Below are 26,975 nucleotides of genomic sequence, written 5' to 3'. Positions count from 1 at the left end.
TTCAGTCCTTGTTAAAGTCATTAAGTAAATGTGTTTGTGTGTGTTTTATTTGAGCATTTCTCACTTTGTAAAGCCAATTTTTTCTAACAAATAGTACATTGTAAAGCTAGGCCTCCACAAGGTTGCTGTTTATGGATAATATTAAGGATTGAGTTTATGTTAGGTTAATTGTTAGTTATATATGTACTAGTAATGGTTTGGTTTAGGCTAAAGGTCACAGTTAGAGTTCAGAGATGAATAGAAGTCAATCCAAAGTCCTTGTGAAGGTAGAAACAAATAACGTGTGTGTTTTATCATCTCTGTGTGTGTGTGAGTGAAAAATGCTGCTTCAAGTGACTGTGGAAGCATAATCCATATGCATTGCAGAAGCACTGATTAGATTCCTGTTTAGAAACTTTGTTAATTTATTTTGTCATCTGTGAAGCTCAAGCTGAGACATAGTGATAAACTTCAAGTGTTTATTTCTGTTGATTTGAGTAAATATGTCTTGCAGCCAAAATTCAGCTTCTCTGAAATGGATAATATTATGTATGACTTACAAAAAAAAAAAGGAATGTTTAGTGGAAGGAAAAATGCTGTGGCATTACGGTGCTGAGAGGCCAAAACTCCTCCCATTTTGGAGGAACATGGGGAGTGTCATGATGATTTGATAATCCATGTTGTCTTCTCTTCCTCTAGGATGTTTCTGGTCCAAAATAAGTTCAGGATATGTTAAAGAACGTCGTGTTTCTGTCTGCTGACAAGTTTCACAGGCAGGGCTAATTTAAGTCCCAGTAGGACTAGGGTTAGGGTAGGTGTTGGTACTGTTAAAAGTACCAATACCTGGTAACCATGGCAACACCCACAAAACAACCTGACCCGATCCCTACATAGAATCTATGTGGTGACAAGAGACACCAGAACCAAAACGCTAGAGGTCAGTGTTAAAGCTTTCTGAGCAGCTCAGCAGAGCCGCAGGCTGGCCTCCATGCTGCGCTGCATTGATGCAGAAATTCATGCAAAAGGAGCCCAGACCGTGTCCTGAATGCAGATACCGTCTGCAGATGATCCACTTTGCTTGTGCACTTTTTTCTGCCACATTTTCCTTCCACTCAACTTTCATTTAATGTGGATACAGTGTCTGTGAACAGACAGCTTCGCCTGCAATGACTTCCTGTAGGTTATACCATAATATTTCAACATTAGTAATACTTACTTTAAGTCTGTTTCATGTAAATCTTAAGTTTTCTGAGAAGCTGAATTTGCTGTTTTCTTTGCCATGATGATTAAAACTGACAGAAATATCTACTGGTAATTTATCACTTTGTGTGTAATAAGGGAGTTTCACCTGTGTGAAGGAGTGCAGGAGTTCAGTTGGGTTTCGGTTTGTTGTCATGAGCTGAGTTTTGTTTGCCGTTTGTTCAGTGAGGCGGCTGCAGCTCTTCTTAACGCTTGGTCAGTCAAGCATGGAAACGCAGCTCTGTCGTGTGTCAACTCCCTTTTTCCCTCTGCTCGTACACACACCTTTTCCCTTTTGTTCTCCATGTCCCATTCCTGTCCTCCAGTCATTTGTAATGTTTCTTCACTGTCTCTCATGCTGCTGCTAGCACTTGGTGAGGATGTACACAGGGGGAGTTAGCACCCTGGCTGAGCAGCTAGCCGGCCAGCTTCAGTCTCAGGAAGAGTCCAAACCCACACATGTACCAGAAAGGAGGGATTTGGTAAGCATGTTGTCTGTAGGGTAGAAAACACCAAAGCAATCCTTTGTGCTTAATCAACTGACTAATTATTACAAATCATCCACCCACAGTTTGACTGTTCTTCTTTTATTATTTAGAAAGAACATAAATACTCAAAAGGGTTGAATCCCAAACATTTTGCAAGTGCGCAATCTGAGCTGTTTTGGCAAAAAACAAATATGGAATATTTATGGCAAAACAGTGACAAGACTCAATAAAATTAATGAATTGTGTCAGGAATGTCAAAAGTTTTTGTCTTTATGCTGCGTCATTTAGGAAATAAAACATTTGGAAAACATCAGAGCGGATTTTTTTTTTTTTTTAAATGTTGTCTTTCACAATTTAGTATCCGATTCCCAATCCTTGTTACTTTGGGGTGATCTGCCAGAAATCTTCAAGGCCCACATCAATGAGTTCTACATTTCCTGAATCCCGACAGATTCCTGCGTTTCCATGTGTGATATGAGGAGAAAGAATGAAAACTGAGGATGTAAGCAGGAGTCGCTCAGGGATGAGCAAATTTTTATAAAGCTGGAGAGACACTGTAGCATCAGAAGAATTCTGACATTGAAATCCATGATGAAAATGAAATACGAGCAAAACATTGGAGAGGGACTCTATGAAAATGGTAAAAGATATGAACAAGCAGAGATATGCAGAAGTAGTTGAAGAATATGACTGCATTTTAAAGTCTCTAGGTGAAAGTATATGGAAGTAGGTCACTTTTCATTGTTGTATTTCATTTAGAAAGGACATAAATACTCAAGGATTGAACTCATAATAACCTGGCTTTCCCTTTTGTTCTGTGTTTTCATCTAAATGCTGATGCGACTGTTTTTCTTGCAGGGTTCTTTCAGGAAAGAGTTCCCCGTCAACATTGGCGGCAGCGACGTCTGCTTCTTCTGCCGGAAGAGAGTCTACGTCATGGAGAGGCTGAGCGCGGAGGGGAAGTTCTTCCACCGCAGCTGCTTCAAATGCGACTACTGCGGGACAACGCTGCGACTTTCCTCCTACGCATTTGATGTGGAGGACGGTGAGGCCAACACTCAAAAGCATCATGCTGTTATTTTAGATGCACACACACACAAGATTCCTCGGCTTGAGTGTTACTGAACCAACCCAGAGACAGTTGGAAATATTTCAGCTGCTGGTGAAATAAAAGGAACTTTTTTTTTCCTGAAAACAAAATTACTTGAAAATCAGAATGATAAACGAGATGAACTGCAGGGTTTGAAGCAGTGTAACTCTGCTGCCCTCTAGTGTCAGTTTTGAGCAATGTGTGTGTGAACAAGCTCCTTTTTAAATCACAGATTTTTTTTTTGTTAAGAATTTAACTGATAAATAGTTTCAAAACGGGTTTTTTTTTCATACAATGTATCCTGTACAATTTTCCCAAAAAATAACTGACAGTGTAGTGTTGCATTGTAGGCAATAAAATGTTTATTTTCTTATTTAGGAAAGTATTGTAAGTATTGTATTTTTTAACGTATTTCTAATATTTCCTAAAATAAGCTTAAGTGGTAAAATGAAAAACCGCAGAATGTGGCAATTTTTTTAATGCGAATAATAAATGGAATAATCAATTTCTTAAATAATCGCTAGCTGTAGCCCTAGTTTAAATTACACCAAAGTTTATGTTTTTATGTCCTTTTTTCAGTTAGTTTTTCATCTAATAGTTATTTTTCAGTTGAATTGTTCAATGAACTCTGGAATTATAGCAAGTGTGCTGATACTTTTTCTTTAATCTAACGTTTAAAAATGCAGAAATCAGAACATTAGTTTGTTTGTGTCGGGGTTTACAGTCTGTGCTCTCGCCCTGAACCTGCCGGTCCTGTGATCGCGGACCTTCTCTCTCTTCGAGGTTTCCATTGTTCTGACGGACAGGCAGCAGATTGTTGGGTGAGACAGAGTAGCTGTTTCTCACTGTTTTCTGTGGGATTGCTGCCCACTGAGGGTCTGAGCTGAAACACAAAGGCACTTCTCTTTTATTTTAATTTGCACACAGTCCACCTTCTGCAGAACATTATTCTGTTTCATGTGATTATATTTTCTGTTCTTCTCTTTTTCTTCCAGGGAAATTTTACTGCAAGCCTCACTACTGTTACCGACTGTCTGGTTACGCCCAGAGGAAGAGGCCGGCTCCTTCTCCTTCTCCCGCTCCGGTCTCAGCTAAGGTGCCTCTATTTATTAATTTTTTTTACGCTGATTAATGCGTCTTCCTTCCTTACAAAATCAGACAGTTGTTACACTGTGGTTTGAAGAATCACATGTTTTCTGGATCGCAGGAAAACCAGATGCCCCTAACTCCGATTCAGACCGTGGACGGCCCCAGCAGGGCGGCGGCGGCGGCTCCCTCGGCTGAGATCCCGCCCTCAGGTACCAGATTTTCCTCTGTAGATGTGGTGGCTGTGTCCCGCCGTCTGGCCGTGGGGGTGGGAGTCCCTCTGCGCGCCCTCCGCTACTCCCTGTCCTGGACTTGTCACCAGGTGGCGCTCAACCCCTTAGATTCTCCCTTCCTTTGCACCTACTGCATCTACCTCTTCTGCTGTTTCACTGTCAACATCCTTCTGAGCCTCCTCTAGCATGAAACCTCCTTTTGATTTGATCTCACTCTGTTTTAGTCTCTACTCACTAATTTGAGGGAGATTTAAGGATTACTAACGGAACTGGATGTGTTCATGTTGATCTTTTTTTTTTTGGTTAATTTATTCCTGAAGACGCATCATCCACATCTCCTTTTGCCAATTTAGGATTTGTAATTGGCAGAGGAAGTTAGGTAGAGGTCTTGTAGTAAAATCGTAGAGTTGAATGGTGCATTATGAATCTTTTTCTCTTGGCTTAGAAATTCAGGTGAGCTGATCAGGATTCCTGCTGATCAGCTCTTCAGGCAGCTGTATTCCATTTTAACTGAATCATATTAATTTAAAACCCACTAAACTATCAGCTGCTTGTGGTTTTCTGCCTGTTTTTATGAAGATCCAAGCCAAGAGTCCCTGTTTTGTGTTTGTAACCTTGCACTAGCCTGTGACTGCTCTTTTTTTAGCTCTACCTCCTCCTTGTGTGATGTGTTTCCTTTCATGCGTGCTGTGTGATCTTCTCTTTTCTCTGTAAGCTGTTCTGCACCTAAACATTACCCACCGTGCTGTAATGAAGTGCCTGTATCAGTGCTTTGTGAGCTTTACCTTTCCCTCTCCTACTGGAGCATCTTAAAACTGGGAGCTTTGTTAGTGCTGGAAGCTGTGCCCTCTGATTGGCTGATTTTTATCCCCCTTTCAAAGCTTTGTTTTTTCTCAGTGCAGCGTAACATTTCTGCATGTTAAATAGGACTAGATGCAGCTAAATAATGAAGACTTTGCTGAAAATATACAGAATATAAACAAAAGTATCGTTTTTGGTTTGTGCAAACTTTGTGCTTTATGTCTTATCTTAATTAAAGAATTAATTTAAATGTTTGATTAATTACTTTCTTCTTAAAGTTTAAACTATTGAAAGGGTTCTTTATTTCCCATTAAATGTTGCCTGATTTGTGAGTCTAGCAGCAGATTTGAGTACTTTGGTTCTCATCTTTTCTCATGAGAGATTCCAGCCCATATCATCACACTGGTTCTACCAACAGCTGTTAGCATTGGTTAGGTTTGAAGTTGCTGCAACCAGCAAACTCAGCTCTGCTGCTCAGTCCACAGACATGGAACCATTTAAGGGTAAATTAGCCACTGATCTATGAGATTTATTGTTATCAAACATAGTTAATATATATATATAAAAAACATCTAAAAACTGATTTTTTTTACATTTTAGATACATTTAGATAATGTAGGATGCTTGTAAATAAAATAGTATAAGAATAAAAATGGTGGTTTAGTTTAATATTGGTGTTCAGATATAAAGAAATCACGACATTTAACCTTTAAAGTAATTGCGTTATGGTATAATAACGTATTACAAATTATTATCTTAAATAATTTGGAGATAGCTTAGAGTGTAAGATATTTTACATGAGATGTTATATTTTATTTGCATCATTTGAAAACAAATACACAAAGTCCTTCAGTTATTTTCACCCCAGGTCAGGGCCGGGTTTAGAAGGATGTTGGTCCCTGGGCTGCAGCCATATTTGGTGCCTCGTCCCAAAACAGCAAAAATCTTGTATTATAGGTCTGTACATCAGCATACGGTGGCTCATTTTGTTCCTAAAAAGATGGGCTATAATTTGCCTGAATAGTATTTACATGTAATATGAAGTGCAATATTTGCTAAACATTTATGTGTATTTTAGCCATTTCCTGATTTCTGAAGATCAGCACATCTCCCCTATTTGAACATGTTCTCTTGTCTTTCCCCTTTTGAAGAGTTCTAAAGAGAAATGGGGTCTTTTGTTACTGGATATTTATACCGCAGAAAAACAGGAATTTGCTCACTAACAATCAATTATTTACTTCTTCATATGAAATTATTGGGAAAATTTGATTCATTTAGTGATAAAATGTATCGTAAGTATTTTTCAACATAACAATAAAAATTAAAACCAGATAAAAGAGGAATATAAAAATAATTCCAGCTTTATTGGCAATAGTTTAATTTTAAAGAAATGCTTCAGTTATATTTACTTAAAATAAATTAATTTGATGTTAATAATTGTAAGAATTAAACAATTCATCAACAATGAATAAACTTAGTACAAGGATCAACACAAAATTAAACATCCCAGGAAAAAAAACTGAAATAAAACAAAATCAGAGATGGTCAAAAAACAGATAATAAGGAATTTTAAAATGAAAGTGTCAAAAAAACAGATAATAAGGGATTCAATATGAAAGTGTCATTGTGTTGCACCTTTTCCTGAATCCTCAGTTGATTCGGTTGCCAGATTCAAGGTTCTGAGGCATCAGAATCTTGTTTTAGTTCAGAATTCATTCACACTTTGTGTGATCTGAACAGTTTTAAGGTTTGCTTTTCAGGATGGGATTAAGGAAAGGCACCAGCCTTTTGTATTAAACTGTAGCATAAGATAACTTTAGTGTGTTAAGATTACATGTTTGTTTTTATTGTTTGCTGTAGGAATATAATCTAATCCAATAAATTCAAAAGCGAAATTGTTGTGTCCTTGTGGGTTTGTCCTAACGTTGGTGTGAGCCGTTTGAATGGAGATCAGGTGTAACAAAGCCTGGAGACTGAAATGATTAGTCTGATTATTCGTGATTAATTGATTATTGAGATAATCGTCAACTATTTTGGTAATTTATTAATTGTTAACTGGAGTATTCAGTCTCAAAAGGGCAATTTACTGTAAGAAAAAAACATATTCAGGGGAGGAGTTAAGATAAAACTACAAGAAATATATACATACTGTATTTAAATTAAACTATTTTTGTTTGTAAATATGTTTTAGGCAAAACTCCAGTTTTAGCTTCACTCAGTTCAAATTTACTAAAGGAATGCTAAGTTATTGAATTTTAAGCAATAAAACATTTTTTTCTTATTTAAAAGAGGAATTGAATTATTTGTTTATTTACATATTTCTAATGTTTTAAAAAGGCATAAGGAGTTAGATGAAAAATCAGTAGAATGTGCCATTTTTTAACTCTGATTCATGTCCAGTTTGTCTCTGTTGGAGTTGGTCCTGCATGGCGCCGTTTCTCCTCTCCTGCATCCAGTCGATTCTCAGCCGTGTGTTTTTTGCTCTTTTTCTTCCTCCGGCTCGTTTCCACCCTGGGGTCTGCGTTTAACGCCGGACCACAGCACCGGAGGTCAACGGGGTGCCGGAGCCCAGCATGGCTAAACGTCTCCGTGGAACCCCGGAGAGGATCGAGCTGGAGAACTACCGCCTGTCCCTGCAGCGGGAGGAGGAGCTGGAGGAGGTGCCGGAGGAGACGCTGGCCGAGCACAACCTGAGCAGCGTGCTGGACAAAGCCACCGACGTCGATTTGGGCTCCAGGTTAGATCCTGTGAATTAAAGCGTTAACTCTGCTTAATTCACGCTCTTTTAAAGCCATTAGTTTCTTTTTTACGCGCTGTGAATTTTAGGTTTCTGTACTTTTTGGACGTCTTCTGCGCTGCAGTTTGAACGTCGTTTCCTTCTCTGTTTCAACTGTTTCTCTATGGGGATAATTTCTCCGGTTTTTTACTAATGTAATCTGTGAAAAGAACTAAACTCTCTCTGCACTGGAAAAACCCTGAAATTAGTTTACTATTATTAACAGAACAACAAAGCAAAGCATCATTTTAAATGCAGCTATTCACGACTGAAGCAACACTAAACTGCTACGATATTATTGCTGGACAAAATAAGCGAAAAACTTATCACAATATAAGCATTTAATATCATTTGATGTCGATAACTGTTAATATTGATAATTGTTGATTAGTTTTTTGTTTTAAATACCTGAAATACTGGCATACTGTCGGCGTGACTTTTCTGTTTTATCCACAGTGTTCACTCGATTTCATTGTTTTTTATTTTTAAGCAGCTATGAGGCGAAACATGAAACTGAATCCTGCACAAGTTAGGTTGTTGCTAAGCAAATAAAGTCTGAGTTAGTTGATGCCACCCACCTTGCTTAATGAGAGGTTGAGCAGATAAATCCATCTCCCAGAATGCTGTTAGGTTCTTAATCAGAGTTCAGTGAATATTCTTTAAATTGAATATTCTATCAGATGTACTGTCTATTGATCTTGATCAATTGTCTATTGTGATTTATATTGTTATTGATGAATTGTCCTTTTTCTTTTATTTTGGTTTGTAATTTTTGTGCTTTGCTTCTTTATTTTCTTAACAGTAGCTCTGAGTCTGACATGGAGGAAGAGGATGAGCAGGAGGAAGAGGCAGAGGTGGAGGAAGAGGCGGAGGTGGAGGAGCAGCCGGCCAGCCCGTCGGACCTCGGTGGCGTTCCCTGGAAGGAAGCCGTGGAGCTCCACGCCAAACTGCGAGGCGGTGAGCTGGAGGACGAAGCTCTGGCGGATGCTGCCAGCAGGGATGGAGACGTGGAGGAAGACGAGGAAGAAGAAGAAGAGGAGGAGGAAGATGAGGAAGAATCCAGTGATGGTGATTTTTTTTTATTATTTATTTGGTCGTTTTTTCTAGTCTAATCCTGTTTTTATGTATGTTTACATCATGTTCACACTGTTGTCAAGACAAGCCACAGCTCCATCTGCTGTTTGTCAAAAGAAGTGTTTTGTCTAAATGTCACCTTCATCGCTGTCCTCATCCTGTTACTTTCTGTCTTTACCCCCCTCCTCCTCCTCCTGCTCCTCCTCCTCATCCTATGTGTATATGTGTACTGTTTTGGGTGTTTGTCTCCCCCTGCTGTCAGAGGGGGATTACTGCCCCTGGGACAGAGAGCTGCAGTCAGGTCTGTGGCTGGAGAAGCACCTCACTGATGAAGAGGATGTTGGTAAATTCAAAGGTAGCAACAGAAGTGCTTGCGGTGGCGTTTTCAGAAAGCTGACATAACTCTGGCTGATTTCAGTTCCTAAGCTTCTCTACTCTAGGCGCTCCGTTTCTGTTGCTGTGTTTTTGTTTTTGTCGTGGTTTGTTGGTTGAAGTTTTTCCATTTCTTTAAAATTAAAAACTAGGCATGGGTCGGTTAACAGCATCAGAACCGCTAAAACGTTCTGTCATAACTGTAGCGGAGATACCTGAGAGGGTCGTAATGCAGCACAGCTTCTTCCCCACATGTTACTGCACACAGCAGGTCAGCTGGCTGAAAGAAAAATTCACAACCTTTCTGTCACCCACAGAAAGGAAAAACTCCCTTTAGCAACTCGATGAGCAGCTGTTTTAAAACAGCAGTTGGCCACAAACGATATGTCTTAAGCTGTTCTTAAAGAGACAGAGACCAATTTCAAGGCATCAGATAAGGCTTTGTTGCAAAGTCAGACTTCCTGTAAGTTGTTTTGATATTTAAAGCGTTTCCATAACAACTGAAGCTCACTTGATTGTGCTAAAAAATGAGACTACATATCTGGAAAATACATAATACTTTAAACTCTGAAATATCCCTTTTACTGATTTACTGCCTTGTTCAGCACAGATGGCTGTAAACACACATCTGTAATTTAGACTTTATTGCAGTTTAACAGAAAAAACGAGCTGTAGACAAGTTTGAGCTGGTTTTACTCAATAATATAATGGTAAAAAAATCAATCATTTCAAAAAGCCTCAACAACACTACATCTAAACATGTGACCGCCTGACTGCAGCTGTTTTCTCACAGGTTTAAATATCATTGTGTCATAATATTTTAGCACCAGTGGGAATAATTGTTGGTTTTCCTTTAATAAATCAACTAATTACATTCTGTTTTATGTTTTTTGTGAATCTGTGATACTTTTACTGACACCGGCCCATGCCTACTGCAGACCATTTAACCTGCTTATTAAAGCCTATTTTTATTTGGCTTTGAAATATTAATCTAATAAACTCCACAGATTCCTCCAGGCGCTGCTGTTATGATTTTTTATTGATTGGCAGCATTGCTGTGTGTTCAACAAATGTGCATTTCTTTTTAACTCAGAATTTTCTTATTTTTTAGAGTTTAGTGTTTTTTGCAGCGTATGAATGCATGCAGACTTCCTGTAACTCTTCCATAAGGAGATCGTTCTACCCCCTCAGTGACTCTTTCTGCCTTTTCTCTCTTTTCATTTCTTGTCTGTGTTTCCTCCTTTGTCCTTGTTTTTCTTCTGCTCATCTTCCTGTCCAATTGTGCGTCTCATTACTGAAAAACACGACAAACGTTTAGCCAGGAACATACAGATCCAGCAGCTCCTCCAGCCGGTGGATCCCAGCGCCATTCCGAGTTTGGCGAGAGCGCGGCGGGATTCTGACCAGGACGGCCCGGTGGGTTCTGAGCCCACTCTTCCCCCCTCCACAGGTAACCCACCCAGAGGCGCCGTCGTCCGGACGCAGTCCCCGCCATGTTGAGGATCTGATCTCATCGCGGCGGTTCTGTTTGAACATCTGTGTGACAGGAGGGTCCACCCTCCACTAACCCATCTGCTATTTTTAACCATCTTTGATTTTGTTTTATATTTTTTTCTGGAATGTTTAATTTTGTGTTGAGCCTTTTTCATGTTTCAGCCAGAGTTGCTGTGTAATGTTCTCCAACCTACTCCCAGTGCACCATGTAACCCCCCCCATCTGTTCCTTTGATATTTTTTGGTTCTGCTTTGTTCTGTTGTGTTCTGCTCAGTTCTTTTCCCATGTGTCTAATTGCTTTGCCGTTATTTCCCCCGCCATCTTTCTGTTGTTCTTCTGGTTTGAGCGTAGCCCCCGCCCACACATCCACCCGACACGAGGCAGTGAGGGTCTGGTTGGAGTCGTTGTCTGGAGGTAGCACAGACCTGAACAGGGATTTGTGTTTTTATCTGTCTGTCGGCTGGCCTTTCCCTGCAGCATGCAGAAAAACTCACGAGCATGCATGCAGCGCCGCAGCCAGCGATCAGACCAGCATCTGTATCTCACCAAGCTTCTCATTTCACCCGCTGCCTTCTGGAAATAAGCTTTCTCTTGGCTTCATGTGCGTTTATTTCACAGAATGAGCTGCTGAGCTCTGAAAACGTTTCCAATGTCTTCAAATGTGTTCAGCTTTTTCACATTTTGTCACATTACAACCACAAACAGCAACGGATTTTACTGGGATTTGATTAACAATCGTTTTCAGCACTTGCCAATGATTCACTGTTAGATTTTGGTCAATTAATCGTATTAATTGTGACGAATTGATTATTGAAGTAATCGTTAACTAATTCCGAAATCAAATAATTATTAACTGGAGTACACAGTCAGAGTTTTCTGAAAGAACAACACAATCAGAGCAATGATTAAGCCAAAACTGTACAAAAAATACAGTTTTTGCATTTAAGATGAAAAACCTTCATTATCTGTAAAATCTGTTCTACCCAGAACTCCTCTAGTGGCAGTTTTAGCTTCACCTGGTATAAATTTTGGAAAGTCTCCTATTAAGCATCTTTTGCTCTCTAGTTATTAACTGGTTATGTGAAAAAACAATCTTTAAATCATCCCTGCACTGTATTGATGTTCAGTCCAGCAGAAAGCGCTGAGCTGTTCACATGTTTGATGTTAGAAGGATTTTTTTGATGCATCCATTGCTTCACCTGATCCAAGTTTACTAAAGGAGCGCTGTTATTGAAGTTCAGGTAATAAAATGTTTATTTTCTTATTTTACAAAGGAACTAAATTATTTGTTTATTTGCATAAGTGGTCAAATGAAAAATCTGCAGAATGTGTTAGTTTTTTAATCTAACTTATTGTCAGAATAATTTATTAGTAAAATATCCATTAGCTGCAGCCCTGTTAATAGTTGGTCTGTCTCATAACATCCCAATAAAATTCATAAAAGTTTGTGTGACACCATGTGAAGTTTGAGGGATATGAATATTTTTGCAGAGCCTCTGTATGTTCACTTATGCAGCAGTTATTTCTATCAGACACTGCTGTGATGGTCCAGATATTAGCAGACCAACTCCTCTTGAACATGCATAAATTACTGGTATGAACCTGTTGAAGTTTCCTTTAATCTGCTGATTAAAAGCATGAATGAGTGAAAAACTCACCGTATTGATGCACAGCCCAACTTCAGTTGAGATCAGACTCACTAGAATGACTAATTCCTTTCCTGTGCATCCATGCATTCATGTGAACAGATTTAGTTTAGTGCATTTCATTAAAGTGATGACTGGAGGAGTGGTTGGACTGAATTATTGCATGAAATGCTTATTTTTTGTTTTCTTGCTTCAGGTTTGTTTGGGGAAAGCAGCGTTTCCTGTAATATGCTGCTTTTGAACAGTTTAACAGTTTAGTTTCTGCTTCTGCTTCGATCAAACATAATGGACGTCTGCATGCATCTTCATCACTAAGTTCACTCTGGTTTTCTTTTGTTCATGAACTACAGATGACAGACTGCAACTGTCATCTGTGCACTAAACCTTTCTTTGGCACATCAATTTCCTAGTGCTGAATGGAGTAAAATGAATTCTGGCTTTGAAACCTATCCATGCTTTTTCAATGATTTATTGTTTTTACTATTTTGTTCAAATTAATCCCTATATCTTTGGAGCAACAGACTTTCTGAGAAAAGTTCATTCAGGCTCTTAGGCTGTCAGGGAATTGGAAAATGTTCTCACCCACTATTGACTTCAGTCAGTCTGTAACAGCCAGATTTCTCATTTCTCTCCATTTTGGTCTCATACCAGAACCGTGTGAGGATGAAGAGCTGGAAGCTGAAGCAGACAGTCCGGACATGGAGCCCGGCACGGAGCTGGACCAAGGTAAAGAGCCGAAGAATCAAACATGTCCGCTAATTTATCTGTTCTTCTTCATATATCAGAATTATAAAAAGAAGGTTATGTATTAAAATATTATTGCTTGTTAAGCAAAAGCATGAAGATACATTGGAAACCTGTTATTTACATTCTTGACACAGAATAAAAATGCATGTTTTTTATTTTTAAGACGGTGAGAAAACATTTGGATGTCTTTTTATTCTGCATATGTAAATATCTGCCATCCATCCATTTACACCCTTGTCCCTTGTGGGGTCAGGAGAGGGGCTGGTGCCCGTCTCCAGCGAACGTTTCGGTTGAGAGGCGGGGTCACTCTGGACAGGTCACCTGTCTGTCGCAGAGATATTTGCCAGTGGCAGCAAATAATCACAGAAACATGAAAAGTTGAATAACTTATTCTACATAAGCTGCAGTAAACGTTGAGTTTGTTCCTTCGCAGCAGCTTCCCTGTTGAATGTGATTGGTCAGATAAATTCAGTCAGTATTTCATTCACCTCAATGATTTCAACTGTTTTGTCCAGATGACATTCCTTCGGATGCAGAAGCTGAGGCTCGGCTGCACCAGTCAGAGCAAGACGAAGCTCCTCCAGAGGAAAACAAGGACACAGAAAGTCTGGGGAAAGACTCCAGTATTGGTACAAAACACAAGTTGTTCAGTCACGCTGATATATTGGAGATATTTTACACACTTTGTCTTACAGAAGTATCTTACATCACTGAATCTTTTCTGTATTTTTCACATTGCAACAATACACTTGAGTGAATTATGTAGACGTTTTAATGCTGTTTGGGGGTGCTAGGTAGGTGGCGTCTCAGGATTTTGTTTCAGGGTTTTCAGAGTAAATGGGGCTGAACGCAAATTTGCATTTGTAAATAAACACCTAAAAAACATCGTTTTCCTTTTGTTTTAAAGTTATGAGCTGCTTTGTGTTTGTCGGTCATGTTAACTCCAATTAACTCCATCCAGTTAAAATAGTTTATATTTGTGTGGAGGTAATGGATGATCGGTTTCATTCCTGTTGTGACTTTAGACCCAGCCAGCACCAGCTCACTGCTGAAGGACGACATCGTTCTTTCCCCCCTCAAACCGCCGGCTGAGCCTGTCAGCCCAGTAAGATATTCTACGTACACAAAGTTAAAATGATGGGATGTTTTTTTCAGGAACTCTAACTTTCCCTGCTCCTGCAGGTGAAATCTCCCGGCATCCGTTTCTTCCCGGTTCCCTTCTTACCGGAGGAAGAGAAGACAGCTGTGTCCCCGGCTGTCAGGAACCCGCTCAGCCCTTCATCCGTTTCATTTTCCGCTCCCATCCTGTCTCCCGCTCCTGCCGTCACCCTCCCCTCTGTCTCCCCTTCTTCTTCCCCTCCTGTCTCACCCGTCGCCTCTCCGCTGAAGCCATCTGGCCAGTCGCCTGTCAGCTCGCCTGTCAAGTCGCCGCTCAGCTCCCCGATTCGCTCCCAGCCCATTTCACTTCCAGAAACACGCACGCCTAAATCCCCGGTCTTCCCCCACCGCTCCATCTGCCCTCTGACAGGAAACCCCCTTTCCCCGATCTGCGCCCAGCCTTTGCCCTGCCAGGAAGCCTCCTCACCTCTGACCTCTGACTCCCCCGTCAGGACACAGCCCGTCAGCTCAACGCCCGAGCCGCTCAGGTCCGCCGACTCCTCCATTGAGGAAAACGCCTCGAAAAAGTCAGACATCATCGAGGAGTTCTGGCTGAAGAGTGCAGAGATCCGGAAGAGCCTCGGCCTCTCTCCTTTAGACCGAAGCAGTAAAATCCTGGAGAAGACCCCGATACCGGACCCGACCCCTGTGAAGACGCCGTCCACCAGGGAGCCAAAGCCGGCGTTTACCGGCCGCACCGTCATACGCAGACTCAACATCACCCTGGAGGGGCAAGTCATCACGCCGATCGCTCCCGCTCCGGCCAAGAGTGACACAAACCTAACGGCGAACGGTGACAGCGGCAACACGTCGGACTCCACCATGCTCACCCCGCCCTCCAGTCCACCGCCACCCGTCCCCGCCAACCAGTCTCCGGCGGTGCTCAGGCAGAAGAGACACCAGGCGTCTTGGAGCAACGGCACAGAAAAGCTTCCAGCCGACGCTCCGGTTCCTGCGCCCAGGACGCAGCTGAGTCCCACCCCCGCACCCAGGAAACTGTCGTCCCCTGAGGCAGCGCCACAGACCGCCCCGGTTGTGATAATGAGGGAGAAGAAGAAGCAACCTCGGCCGGCTGAGGTCAGGAAATCGTTTGTGGAGACGGTTGAGGAGATTCCTTTTGCCGACGACGTGGAGGAGACGTACGATGAGCGCACGGCAGAAACGAGCCAGAAGAAGAGTCAGGCGCCTCCCGCCATCAAGCCGCCGCTGCACCTGGCGTTAGCCATGGAGAACGGTAAGCCGAACATCCCAGTAATCCCAGTCTCCAAATCCCAGAGGGCCACTCGGTTTTCCCCAGAGGCCAAGGAGATCGCTGAAGAGAGAATCAGAGCAAGAGAGAAATCTGTGAAGAGCCAAGCTCTCAAAGACGCCATGGCCAAGCAGCTGAACAAAATGAAAGAGTCCGACCTGAACAGGAGCGTCTCCCCTAAGATGGCCTGGAGCGCCACTCCGGATTCAGCTGGAAAGACCAAAAAGTCACCCGGATCTCCCAAAACGTCGGCCGTGAAGGCGCTGGAGTCAAAGAAAGAGTCTGTTCCTGAGCGTTTCTTCAGCAGCAACAAGAGTCTGGACAGCTCAGTGGCGTCGTCAGAGGGATCATCAACGGGCAAGAGCAAGAAGCGGAGCTCCCTCTTCTCACCCCGCAAGAACAAGAAGGAGAAGAAAGCCAAAAACGACGGCAGCAGGCACTCTGGCGCCGAGGAGACGCCGCCCAAACACAAGTCGCTGTGGAAGGCCGTGTTCTCTGGCTACAAAAAGGACAAGAAGAAGAAGGACAACAAGTCGTGTCCGAGCACGCCGTCGTCCAGCTCCACCACCCAGGACTCGGGGAAGAAGAGGATGTCGCCTCTGGGGAAATCCTCAGGTCAGTTCCGCGTTGAGAAGTCCGGTGTTTCTGAATGTTTGTATTCTGTAGGTTCATGTTTTCTTCTCATTGCGTTGAACAGACTTAAAGACTCGGAGGAACCTGAGCTTTTCTGAGGACTCGGACCTGTCCTGTGATGATGTTCTGGAGAGGTCGTCCCAGAAATCAAAGGCAGATGTGAGTAAAGTTTCACAAATCAGCTCCGTCTGCCAAGCCAGGAAGACTCAGGCAGCAGAGCATTTACACAGACTCACTACGGCACAGTGCCTGACAAAAGTGTTCACACTTAAACTGCTTAAACTAATTCAGAAGATTGCAAACAAATAACTTTAATGTTACTGGGATTTCAAGTGATTGACCAAAACAGAGCAGTGGTTGGTTGTATTGTGCATATGTATTCAGTCAGTTTAATCTGTTATCCCAAAAAATATTTAGCCACCAAATAACTGAAAGTAGTTTTCCTCTGTTGTTCATACATCTGAAAGAAATATAAAAGTCCAAGGGGAGTGAATACTTTATCAGGTGCTATTCCAACAGAATAATCCAAACATAGTAAACATCAGATGTTTTGAATTTGTTGAAAACGTTAAGTGAAGTATTAAATTTATCCCTCGTTTTATCAGATTATTATAGAAAATATAAATCACTGCTGATTTAAACTGCCTTCAGTAAATGACAGGAACTGGAATATTACTGTCATACCCACTGCTTGTTTTGAAAAACTCATTTCTTTTCATGTTTGTTTTAATAATTTCTTCCACTCTTAGCGGCACATGGACATCTTTGACCTAGTGTCAGGCATGCAGAAGGAGGCAATAAAGGAGGAGAGTCTGGAAAAAGAGAGGAGGAGGGAGATAAAGAGGAAAAAGAGGGCAAAAGAGGGTCTGAAAGAAAGGGAGCCTGAAAAGGAGGTTGGCCAAGAAAAGGAGAAAGACAATGAGGAGGTATTACGCAGCGTAAGGAGAAATGATTCTGAGTTTCAAATATTCACCCCACATAGCCTGGTTTTGGCTTTTAAATCTCACCTCAGGTTTTTTTTAACATTTTTATAATAAAGCCTCATAATGAGAAATGTTTACCTTTTTCTCCTCAAGAGATCCCAAAACTAATCATGGCACCAAATTAGGACATGGACCCATCTCCAAGGTCTGGAGAAACCCAATAAGAGATCTAACATCTTAATCATGCTTGATTGGGGGAAAAGTTGGGAAAATTCTTCCAAGGGCTGATTTTTTTTTTCTGTATGCAGGCTGCAATATATCATGAGGTTCACAAAAACCTCACATTTTAGAACAAGTTCTTTCATTTCAATGGATTTGCATTCATCAAATTGTGAAATTCAGAATGATTCTCCCGCTGCAGCTCAGTCCGTGTGTGTCCTTGTTTTTCTAGAGACACAGTGGAGTTCAGGGCCAGAGGCATGAATTTTTTAACCATTGTGGAACTATTGACAGGCTCCCTTTTAGTTTTCTGCATTGTGATGACGATGCTAGAAGAAAGAAATGGATATTGTAACGGTCTGTGAAAAGTGATCTGAATTCACAGCAGCATGCCTCCCAGGCCTCGTGTCTCACGGGAATCTGGTGAACTCTAGTCACTGTCATGGTTGCAGTTTTCCTGTCAGTAGATCTGTTCAGATGTAGGTTTAGAGCTGAAACTATCCGATTTGATCTTGTACTGTTTTGTACAGCTGTGAAAATATTTACTCTCCTACAGATTTCTTCTGTTGTTGTCCCACGTAAACGTAAGCTGAGTAAATAAAGTTTTCATGTAATAAGAGAACACAGCAATGCAAACCAACCGTCTGCTGTACTAATGTAACCTAATAGCTGCTTGTGATTAACTTTTAGTGAGTCTTTAAAATCACTGGGGTGGATTTTTGGCAGAATTGTTTAAATTCAGCCATATTGAGAGTTTTCCAGGATGCAAGTCGTGTTTAATGCCAAATAACCACAAAAATAAATGTTTGTGTTAAAGTATATACTTTGACTAGGACACCCCAAAGCCATCTGGAAGTGGATTTGCTTTCATGCTGTTGAGCTTAAAGTTGCTAAATCAAGGCCAGTCAAGGGTCGCGTTAACTGAATATTTTCCGTCTTCCTGACTTCTGATCACTTCAACAGGAGAAATGTTCCCTGATTTCAAAACTCTGGTTGTAATTATCATCCCCATCGTGGCAGCAGATCTCTGATTCATCCTCCAGATCAACATCAAAACCCTGAAACATTTGATCACACACAAATTCAGACGCCACATCTGTATTTTGCTATAGGTTTGATTTTCTTTTCTGAAATGCTAGTAATTTGAGATAAAACCCTTCCAAAAAGTTTTATTTCTGCCCCAGAGAATATTTTCCCAAACGTCTTGCAGCTCATCAAGATGTTTTTTGGTAAACCATGACCAAGTGAGCCCTGCAGAGTTTTACATGTGGGACTGTTGGAGTAATTTTTGCGACAGCTAGACAACTTTGTAAATTTGTAACTTGGAGTGCATCGATTGCAGCTTTCTGAGCGAACACCGATTTTAAAAAGACTGACCTGGTGACACTGATTTTGCTGATACCATTTTTAAATTTTTTTATTTTTGCCTGAAAGGTTTCACACAAGTAGATGTGACCTGTTGGGCGGCGCTCTCACTGCAGAGCAAAAGGGAACAGCGGCTGAGTTTCAGATTGATGCGGCAGTAGATCAGATCCGTGGATAAGATTGGTTTCTCATATTATTGGCCAATCAGCAATCATTCGATATCTAGGAAATTGGGGCCGATTTATTGTTGCATCCACACTTGTAATCTTTCCAGTTGAATAAATGTTAATGACTTAATTCTCATCTGTTCTTTGATATTTTTTTTTCGGTGTATATGTTGCATTGCTTTTCTAGATCTTAGCCAACTTTATGCTGTCAGGCAGCTTCTACCTCATCAGGCCTGTTTGGCTATTAAAACTCAACAAAAAAGTTTGGATAATCACTGATAATTCAAGATTTAACAAGGGAGTTGATATTTAAATTTTTAATGAAGAAATCTGTAAGGGAAGAAATACTTTTGTCATGATTCTGTGTCTAGCTGTCCCGGGTTAACATTGCCTGTTTTGATTTTTTACCACCTAAGTTGTCCCTTACTGTTCTGATTTTGAGCTGTTTAACATAATCATTAACCCATTTAATCATATCGTCTGTATTATGTCTGTTTTCCTCCCTGTTTTCTGTTTTGTCTTCATCAAGTCTGTTTATGTTCCTCACGCACTGGCGTTCAAGAGATCGTACGCCACAAAGGTAGTAGTATTACATCCGTTCCTGTTGAAAACTCCCTCCACTCCTCGCTGTTCCATTTCCTGCACAGTTCCCTGTCGTAACAAACTGTGTGTTTCTGGTCCACAACTAATAAACGGCGCTCGCTCTGTCACTGCTGGATGCTCTAAAACGTGACTTCTTCTTCCTAAAACGCTCACTCTACTGGTCGCTCTGATAAGACTGCATCTCTGTCTTACTCTTCCTTCTGACGTTTGTCATAAATATTCATCTGTCGTATGGATTTACTTCAGTGAGCCGACTGGAGCAGCTTGTTCTGCCTCGCTGCCTTTACTCCTTTCTTCTGATTTATTAAAGCTTTTCTTGTCCCAACAAGTCATCTGATAAAGAGAACATTTCAGCTTTTTTTATAAGCAAACTGTAATTCATCCTATGAAAGAGCAGGTCCAATATGTGGTTTCTATTGAGTCTGAAAATGTGTGATTTCATTATTTTTCAAGACTCATAGTACGGAAAAGATGCCGTAGCTATCAAAACATTTCAATTACCTAAAAGATAAAAATTTGACAGAATTTTATATTAATCAATTTATTACAAAAATGGTACTGTCTTGCATTTGCTTGTAAAGGATCATTAATCCGGCACAGTGAAGTGTTAAAAAAAGAATGAGATTAAAGTCATAACATTAGCAAAATAAACATTCAATTTTATCAGAATAGAAGTTATAAAATTATGAGAGAAAAAGACATTTTAATGATAAAAAATCTTGGATAAGTTTGTATCTCTTTCTTTGAAAAGTTTCATTCATTTTCACAAAATCCTGATAGTAATTTGATGCTGATGAGTTAAATTTCATATTTGTAAAACTTATTCAGAAGTATGGCTTTACAACATGCTCAACATTCCTCATTTTAATTTTTAACATTCAACATGTTGTTGATGTTATAAAATTACTACTTCATTCTCCTAATATATATATATTTTTTTTTCTGGCAATATTACAACTATATTCCGATATTCTTGTGACTTTATTTTGGTAATATTAACACTTTATTCTCATATTATTATGAGTTTACTTTAATTAGCAATTCTGCAAATTGTGGTGTTAAAGCTTTTTTATTACATGTTAATTCAAACCTCAAGATGTTTTTCAGTAAATTTATGTTCTTTTAGAAAACCAGTAGATTTCCGGTGAAACCGCGCCTCACCCTCCCACCGTCCAGTTTCCCTTCCTGCTGTTGATGTTCTGAAGTTTCAGGCTCTTTCTAAGGCTTCCAGTCTGAAACATTTATAAAAGAGATTCTCTGAGTCATATTTTCTGTTCTTTACCAGAAAACCTACACAGAGGAGGAGCTGAATGCCAAGCTCACACGCAGAGTCCAGAAAGCCGCCCGGCGGCAAGCGAAGCAGGAGGAGCTCAAAAGGCTGCATCGCGCTCAGGTACACGGCTGAAAATGAATCTGTCCTGATGTCATCTCAGGATTTTAAGCTGAATTATCGTAGCTGAGGCTGCTTTTCTCTTCTCTCTTGCGTCTTGATACCATACGGGCTGTTCGGTGTGACTCAGCTGCTGCGGCCTGAGCTCAGCTGCGTGTCTTATTTAGGAAAGTGTTTGGATTCGGACCTTCAGGGTTCTGACTCAGCTCTCAGCTGCCTGCTTCCCTGAGGCTGTTTGGATGTTTTGCCTTGTTTCTGCTCAGCATTGAGTTTTTACTGTCTGTCATAGCCAAACAGAAAAACTTTCTGCATTCTTATATATGTTTATGTCAGTACGTTAAAATTTTGAGAGGCAATTTATTTCAGTAATTCAATTTAAAAGGTAAGACTTTACACATTTTCACACTCACTCCATGCTTTTTTTTTTGAGTTAATTTTAACTATTAAAGGAAAATCTGAAAACTGGAATAAAAATCTGATTTTTAATGCAGAAATGTGAACAGTGTCTGCACTCAGTAGTTGGTTTGGGCTCCTTTTGCATGAATTCCTGCATCAGTGCAGCGTGGCATGGAGCAGACCAGCCTCTGGTTCTGCTCAGGTGTTCAGGAAGTCCAGCTTGCTTTGATCAGCTCACCTGCATTGTTGGTTCTGGCATCTTGACAACTGAGTTTACATTGGGTTGGTTTGCTGGTGTTACCATGGTGATTGAAGCTGGTATGGTTCAGGAAGGGCTTAGTGGGTTTTGCTTCAGAATCCTTTCAGGGCTGTCATTATCCCTCTTGCCTCCACAGTTTTTCCTTCCACTAAACCTTCCATGGACCAGCCAGCTTCTTTTGCTGACCTGCCTTTTGTAGTGTTTATGATTCCCCACTGAACAGCCTTCATCCTTGGTGTTTTGTTATGAAACTGACATTTTTCATTTTCGTCATCAAAATGAACACAAATAAACACTTTAAATATATCACTTTGTGTGTAAAAAGTTCAGTTTTGTTAGTTTTTTACTGAGATGCAACCTTATGTATTTAATACCAAACGTTTTATGTGTGTTGGGGTAACTGGTAAATTTCGGTCTTAATTCATTGCAGCTGCTGTTGCTCAATTTTTCTCCCATTTCCAGCAGCTTTTTTTTTTAAACTCTGAATCGCCTTAAGTCCCGTTTAAAAAGGCCACTCCTGGCTCAATATGGACCATTAGATCCTCCTCGATGTTTATGGTGGTGATGAAGGGCCAGATTGCACTTCACTCCCCATAGCAGCAGTGAGATGTACTTTGAGGTGGATTTATTTGAATATGTGAAATAAGTGCATGTGAATTGAATATTTGGTATATTGGTTCCTTCCTTTGAGCCGTTAATTCTTGATATGTCTGCGCAGATCATCCAGAGGCAGCTGGAGCAGGTGGAGGAGAAGCAGCGGCAGCTGGAGGAGCGGGGTGTAGCCGTGGAGAAAGCACTGAGGGGAGAAGCAGGTAACAACTTATTAAACTTTCATACTCGCTCATTTTTACAAGCTTATCTTTTAAAATCACCACAAATTCGACTTGACATCGCAGTTAGAAAGCTAATTGCTGTCACCACTTTTATTATTTGCTTTTTATTAATATTTTAAAGGGATTTCTTTCATGCCTGACAGTTAAATCTTCTTTCACAGTTGGTGTCCCACTGGTTCCCCCTCCAAGACCTCATTTTATCTTCATGTCATTATCAGTTAAACCTTTTATAGATGCTCCAAAGGGAATAACATTTATATCTGAAAACCCGTAAACCACACAGTCTGCTGCTGTGGTCATGATTCTCACTGCGCTGAAAGACATGTCCACATTTACAGTTTATTTAGTTCTACCAACGTAAAATCAGACAGAAAATGAATCTGTTGTTGATCTTAAAGTCATGTTGGCAAGTGGCTATCACAGACAAATAATCTGTAACACAATTTATTATTTCCACTGTCTAAAGGGCCTTTATCATCATTTTCTTTTCAGTTAGCTTGTTGCTCAAACGAATTATATTCCAGGAGTGTCCACAGGTGTCCTGGATGTTCCAGGTGTGTCCTTGGTTTGAAATAGCTGAGCTAGCTACTCAGCGTCCCGTCAGGTTTTAAAGGAACCCGCAAACAAAAAAAAATTTAGTTCAAGCATGTTGCAGCAGGGAGTCCACCAGTGTTTTGTTAACTCTAATACTAGCATAATATAAAGTTACTTAAATCTTTTCCATTTTCCAGAAGCCAAATTTATTTCTCCCATCCAATATTCATACAATCGAATGTTGCAATGTGTTTTAACGAGTGCACTGCTTTACTCTCTTAAAGGCTTGTATAAAGGTACTTGTACATTACCCAAACAGCACAAAAGAAGATCAGGTATTAGATTTACTTGGGTTTCTGTGTTGCACTGCACTGTCATGTGGACTCCATCTGTGGTGACACACAGCAGCAGTTCTCCATCTCCAAACATGTTGATCTCTGTTTGTTCATCACACGTGTGCCATCGTCAAAGTGCAACGCTGCATGCGATCAGGAGAATGTGTGTTCCCACATAGATTTGTCTGTGCTCAATCTGGATGTTTAGCCTCTCGCTGCCTCTCAATGAGGAGAGTTTCTGATTGATCCAGTTTGCCAGTTAGAACTTTGACAGCTTCTTCTGTTTTAGAAGAGTCTCTGCAAATATCTTTGTGAAATTCTGCAGATATTTGCTGAGATTTGTTTGGAGCCCTCTGAAGCTTATCTGTTATAACTGGTTTTCATAGTTAGTTTGCCATCCAAACTAACCTTAAAACTGAATTTCTCCAATGCATTTGACTCTAAAACTGAACCCAAACTCACCCCATAAACAGCAATACAGCAAATCTATGCAACACTCTGTTTATTATATCTGGAAAATGCAAGTTTGCGTTGATTCCTGCACTACAGTACACACTGTGGTGCGTCCTGCTGAACTCTCTTTGTTCTGAGCGTCGCTGCAGCGTGTCTGTGTGTTTGCATGACATGCTGTTGTTGAAGATTTTTGTTTTGTGTGTGTTTGTGTTTGGATGCCCAGTTTGGGGTCGTGTAAAGTAACTCCTATCTCTAATCTACCCTGTCATTGTAGACTATTGGGGAGATTCTAATTACAGTGAAATCCTGGACTTGCATCTGGGCGGTATGTATTTCAAATCTGTCGCTTTAAAACTAATCCAGTAGCTAACCCAATCTCTCCTTCCCCTACTTGTTTTACTACTTGAGCTTTGTACCCCACGTGTCTACCTTTAGTGCCTGGTGGCTTTTTAGCCTTTGCACTATTTGTGCTCCTTAACCCCTCCGCCTTCATCCATCGCTGGGTTTCTATTCGGGACACTTGTAACACCAGAGATCAGACACTGTTTTTATAAAGATCATGAGGTTATGAATAAGGAATGAGGGAGTAGAAGATTAGCTGCTGTGTCAGTCCTTGTTATGCAGATTGTTCAGTACAGACTGCAGCAGAAATCTGAGCAACATGCATAAGGAAAACAAGCAAAACACTAAATCATTTTCTTATAGCTGTAAAACTGTAGAAATCTATTTTAAGCAGAAAAGGAGGCATTCCCCAATGAGGATTCGTTTTTGTCCCAGTCTGAAATTCATTTGAAGTTGATAAATTTATTGCATGTTGAAAGCCATAAATAAATGCCATAAAAACACATTACAGTTAATCAAATTCTGAGCAGAGTGCAAAGCTCCTGATATACAGACATGGGACTGAATGTGTCTAGAGATAGACTTTTAAAAAAGTCTATCTCTAGACTTATCCTCAACTATGGATATGTTGAGGATCCATAGTTGGATCCTCAACATATCCATAGTTGAGGATATGTCAACTATGGACAGTTTAGAGAAGAATGCTTCTAAAGTTAGAGCTATGGGTTGGGAAATGTCAACTATGGTGTGAAATGCTGCAGATATTTGCTGAGATTTATAGGTAGAATAAAGTAAAAATTACTGTTATTATCCCACAAAGTGAAAATTCAGGTGTAACAGCTGCATCAAGACATGTAGGATCACACCAAAGGTCCAAAAGTGTTGAAAATATATATATAAATAACAAGGTGAACAATAATAATAATATACAGTACAAGATTATAACATATAATATTGTGTATTTATCAATAGAAATATACTCGCAATCCACAGGATGTGCAAATGAGGTTTTGTTTACTGTACATAATATTTATGTGTTGAACATTAAAAAGACAACAGAGTGTTTAGAGTATCAGAAAAACAGATGTGCAACAACAGCAGGAATAGTATGTAAAATGAGTAAAAGCAGAATAAATGACTGTACGAATGCCAGCAGGGATGTAAACACTGATTTAGTTGGTTATAAAGTCTAATTAAGTCTAACAGCTGCTGGGAGGAAAGATCAACAGATTCCTCAACATTTGGCATCATGATGGGTTAGTTTGAAGGTAACTAACCCATCATGCACAACATGAGCAGTAAAAATCTTACCTCTAAGGCTTACTGGAGATCTGCTGGACAAAGTCACAGGCAGGAAGTTTTGTCATAAACTCATTAAAAAATTTCTGATTTTTTAATCAGCCTCCAGTTTAATACTCATGAGGAGAGTTTTACTGTCGAAACTCTTTCAGCCAATCATGCAACAGCCTCGCAGTCAAAGGTTTCCCGCTCAGCAACATAAATGTGTGTATTTTTCTGGGTCTGTTTGTAATAGATGCACTTTTTACAACCCTGTTTGCCCCAAACGGCTCTGAGTTTTGGATGCATATAATTCCTCTGACAGGATTGGTAAAAAATATATCTATTTTTTTACCAATCCTGTCATGGACCGACAGAAAGGATTGATCTACAGATAGGATTGATCTTTTCTTTTCTTTCATCATTTTAAATTTTAAAACAGGGAATTGCAAGCCTTATCTTTTAAAGAGATTATTCAAAAATAAATAAAAAACATCAAACTATTTTACGACGGGGATTTTTGATACATGAGCTCTAAGCTACCTGTTTGGATTGACTTTAAAATTTATATTCTTGTGATTAAATATATCCAATTACTCCAGCTTTCCAGTTTGTTTCATCTCAGCCTTCCGTAATTCATTTACATATTTAAGATAGAATATGTAAATTGGAAATGCACATGAAACCCAGCCCTCCTTCACACACACACACACACACACACACACACACACACACACACACACACACACACACACACACACACACACACACACACACACACACACCCACCCACACACACACCCCTGCACACACTACAAAAGTCTTATATAACCTCCATGAACTGACTCCTACTAAGCTGCTGGCCTGGCTCTGTGCTGCTGTAGTTCTGCTTTATGTCCCAACAGTTGCTTCCTCATACCTGCTCAGTCTCTTTATTCCCAGAGTGTTTCCGTTGTGCGTCCTGATAGATCGATGTTTTAACCCTTTCACGGCGGCGGCTGAGTCTGAAGTGTGGTTGCAACACGGAAGCTGTCTCTGTTTGTCTGGGTTGAGACTTGATGTTGCGTCTGTTGTTGTCGCCTTGTGGAGGAATCCATCTTTTTCTCCTCATGTGTTCTGTGAGCTCAGCAGTGTTTTTTGCAAGAGGCCAGTAGTTTGATTTTGAGTCAGGGAATTTCTCAGCGAGCGGCCGGAGACGTGTGTGTTTCCTCTAGTTTGCACGATATTTGTGTGTTTTCATCCCGCTGCTTATTGACAGGTGAATGTGTGGAGATTTTAAAGGTGAGCATTTTAATGTTTCTCGCTGTATCCGCTTGACCTGAGGCGTGCTGTTTCATCTCTTTAGAACCAGCTTGTTTTCCCATTTAACTGTTGGGCTCATGCACTATGCATGAATGCTGAACAGAGTTTCTCTTCTGGTTCCTATCGCACCAAGTCAACATCATTTATAAAACACTTCAAAAACAGCAGAGCTTTAATAAGAGTAAGAAGAATAAAAAAATATTAGAAATGAAACAAAATAGTTAACAGTTGAACACAAGTGAAAGTATCATTATGAGAGCAAAAGAGATATAGATTAGTTTGAAACCCAAACCAAAGAGGTGCATCTTAAAATAAGGTTTGTTTATTTGTAATGAGGATGCATTGAATAATTTGGAAGTCAAAAAGTTTATATCTGAATCCCTCCAGTTTATCACCAGTAAACACAACAATCCAAAGAAGATATTAAAATAATTGAACTGACTGTTGAGCTATAGGAGAACCAGGACTCACACAGTTCACTCTGTTACCAAGACAACCGAACACCGGTTGC

The 26,975-nt window shown here is 40.4% G+C and overlaps 1 protein-coding gene across 30 annotated transcripts in view; it reads left to right on the top strand.

Annotated features, from left to right (window-relative positions):
- LOC102228008 (protein-methionine sulfoxide oxidase mical3a-like) overlaps positions 1-26,975 on the top strand; it is a 95,338-nt gene that overhangs the window by 59,645 nt on the left and 8,718 nt on the right. For 8 of the 30 annotated variants that reach the window (XM_023347945.1, XM_023347963.1, XM_023348041.1 and 5 more), the window contains 19 exons: positions 1,587-1,700; positions 2,565-2,751; positions 3,792-3,892; positions 4,004-4,094; positions 7,458-7,653; positions 8,495-8,760; positions 9,029-9,121; positions 10,457-10,588; positions 10,984-11,046; positions 12,930-13,004; positions 13,541-13,654; positions 14,051-14,130; positions 14,208-16,047; positions 16,130-16,224; positions 16,815-16,991; positions 20,628-20,735; positions 22,106-22,199; positions 23,039-23,089; positions 23,817-23,867. In XM_023347945.1, coding sequence (XP_023203713.1) covers positions 1,587-1,700; positions 2,565-2,751; positions 3,792-3,892; positions 4,004-4,094; positions 7,458-7,653; positions 8,495-8,760; positions 9,029-9,121; positions 10,457-10,588; positions 10,984-11,046; positions 12,930-13,004; positions 13,541-13,654; positions 14,051-14,130; positions 14,208-16,047; positions 16,130-16,224; positions 16,815-16,991; positions 20,628-20,735; positions 22,106-22,199; positions 23,039-23,089; positions 23,817-23,867 — 3,928 coding nt within the window. Of the gene's footprint in view, positions 1-1,586; positions 1,701-2,564; positions 2,752-3,791; positions 3,893-4,003; positions 4,095-7,457; positions 7,654-8,494; positions 8,761-9,028; positions 9,122-10,456; positions 10,589-10,983; positions 11,047-12,929; positions 13,005-13,540; positions 13,655-14,050; positions 14,131-14,207; positions 16,048-16,129; positions 16,225-16,814; positions 16,992-19,268; positions 19,323-20,627; positions 20,736-22,105; positions 22,200-23,038; positions 23,090-23,816; positions 23,868-26,975 lie in introns of all 30 variants that reach the window. The other 22 variants (XM_023348097.1, XM_023348090.1, XM_023348085.1 and 19 more) reach the window with 17 other exon arrangements.

The sequence above is a fragment of the Xiphophorus maculatus genome, chromosome 2, assembly GCF_002775205.1.
Source record: "Xiphophorus maculatus strain JP 163 A chromosome 2, X_maculatus-5.0-male, whole genome shotgun sequence".
NCBI classification, from domain to species: domain Eukaryota; kingdom Metazoa; phylum Chordata; class Actinopteri; order Cyprinodontiformes; family Poeciliidae; genus Xiphophorus; species Xiphophorus maculatus.
Note: the sequence above shows the minus strand (reverse complement) of the source record. Positions and strands in the feature narration are given on the sequence as shown.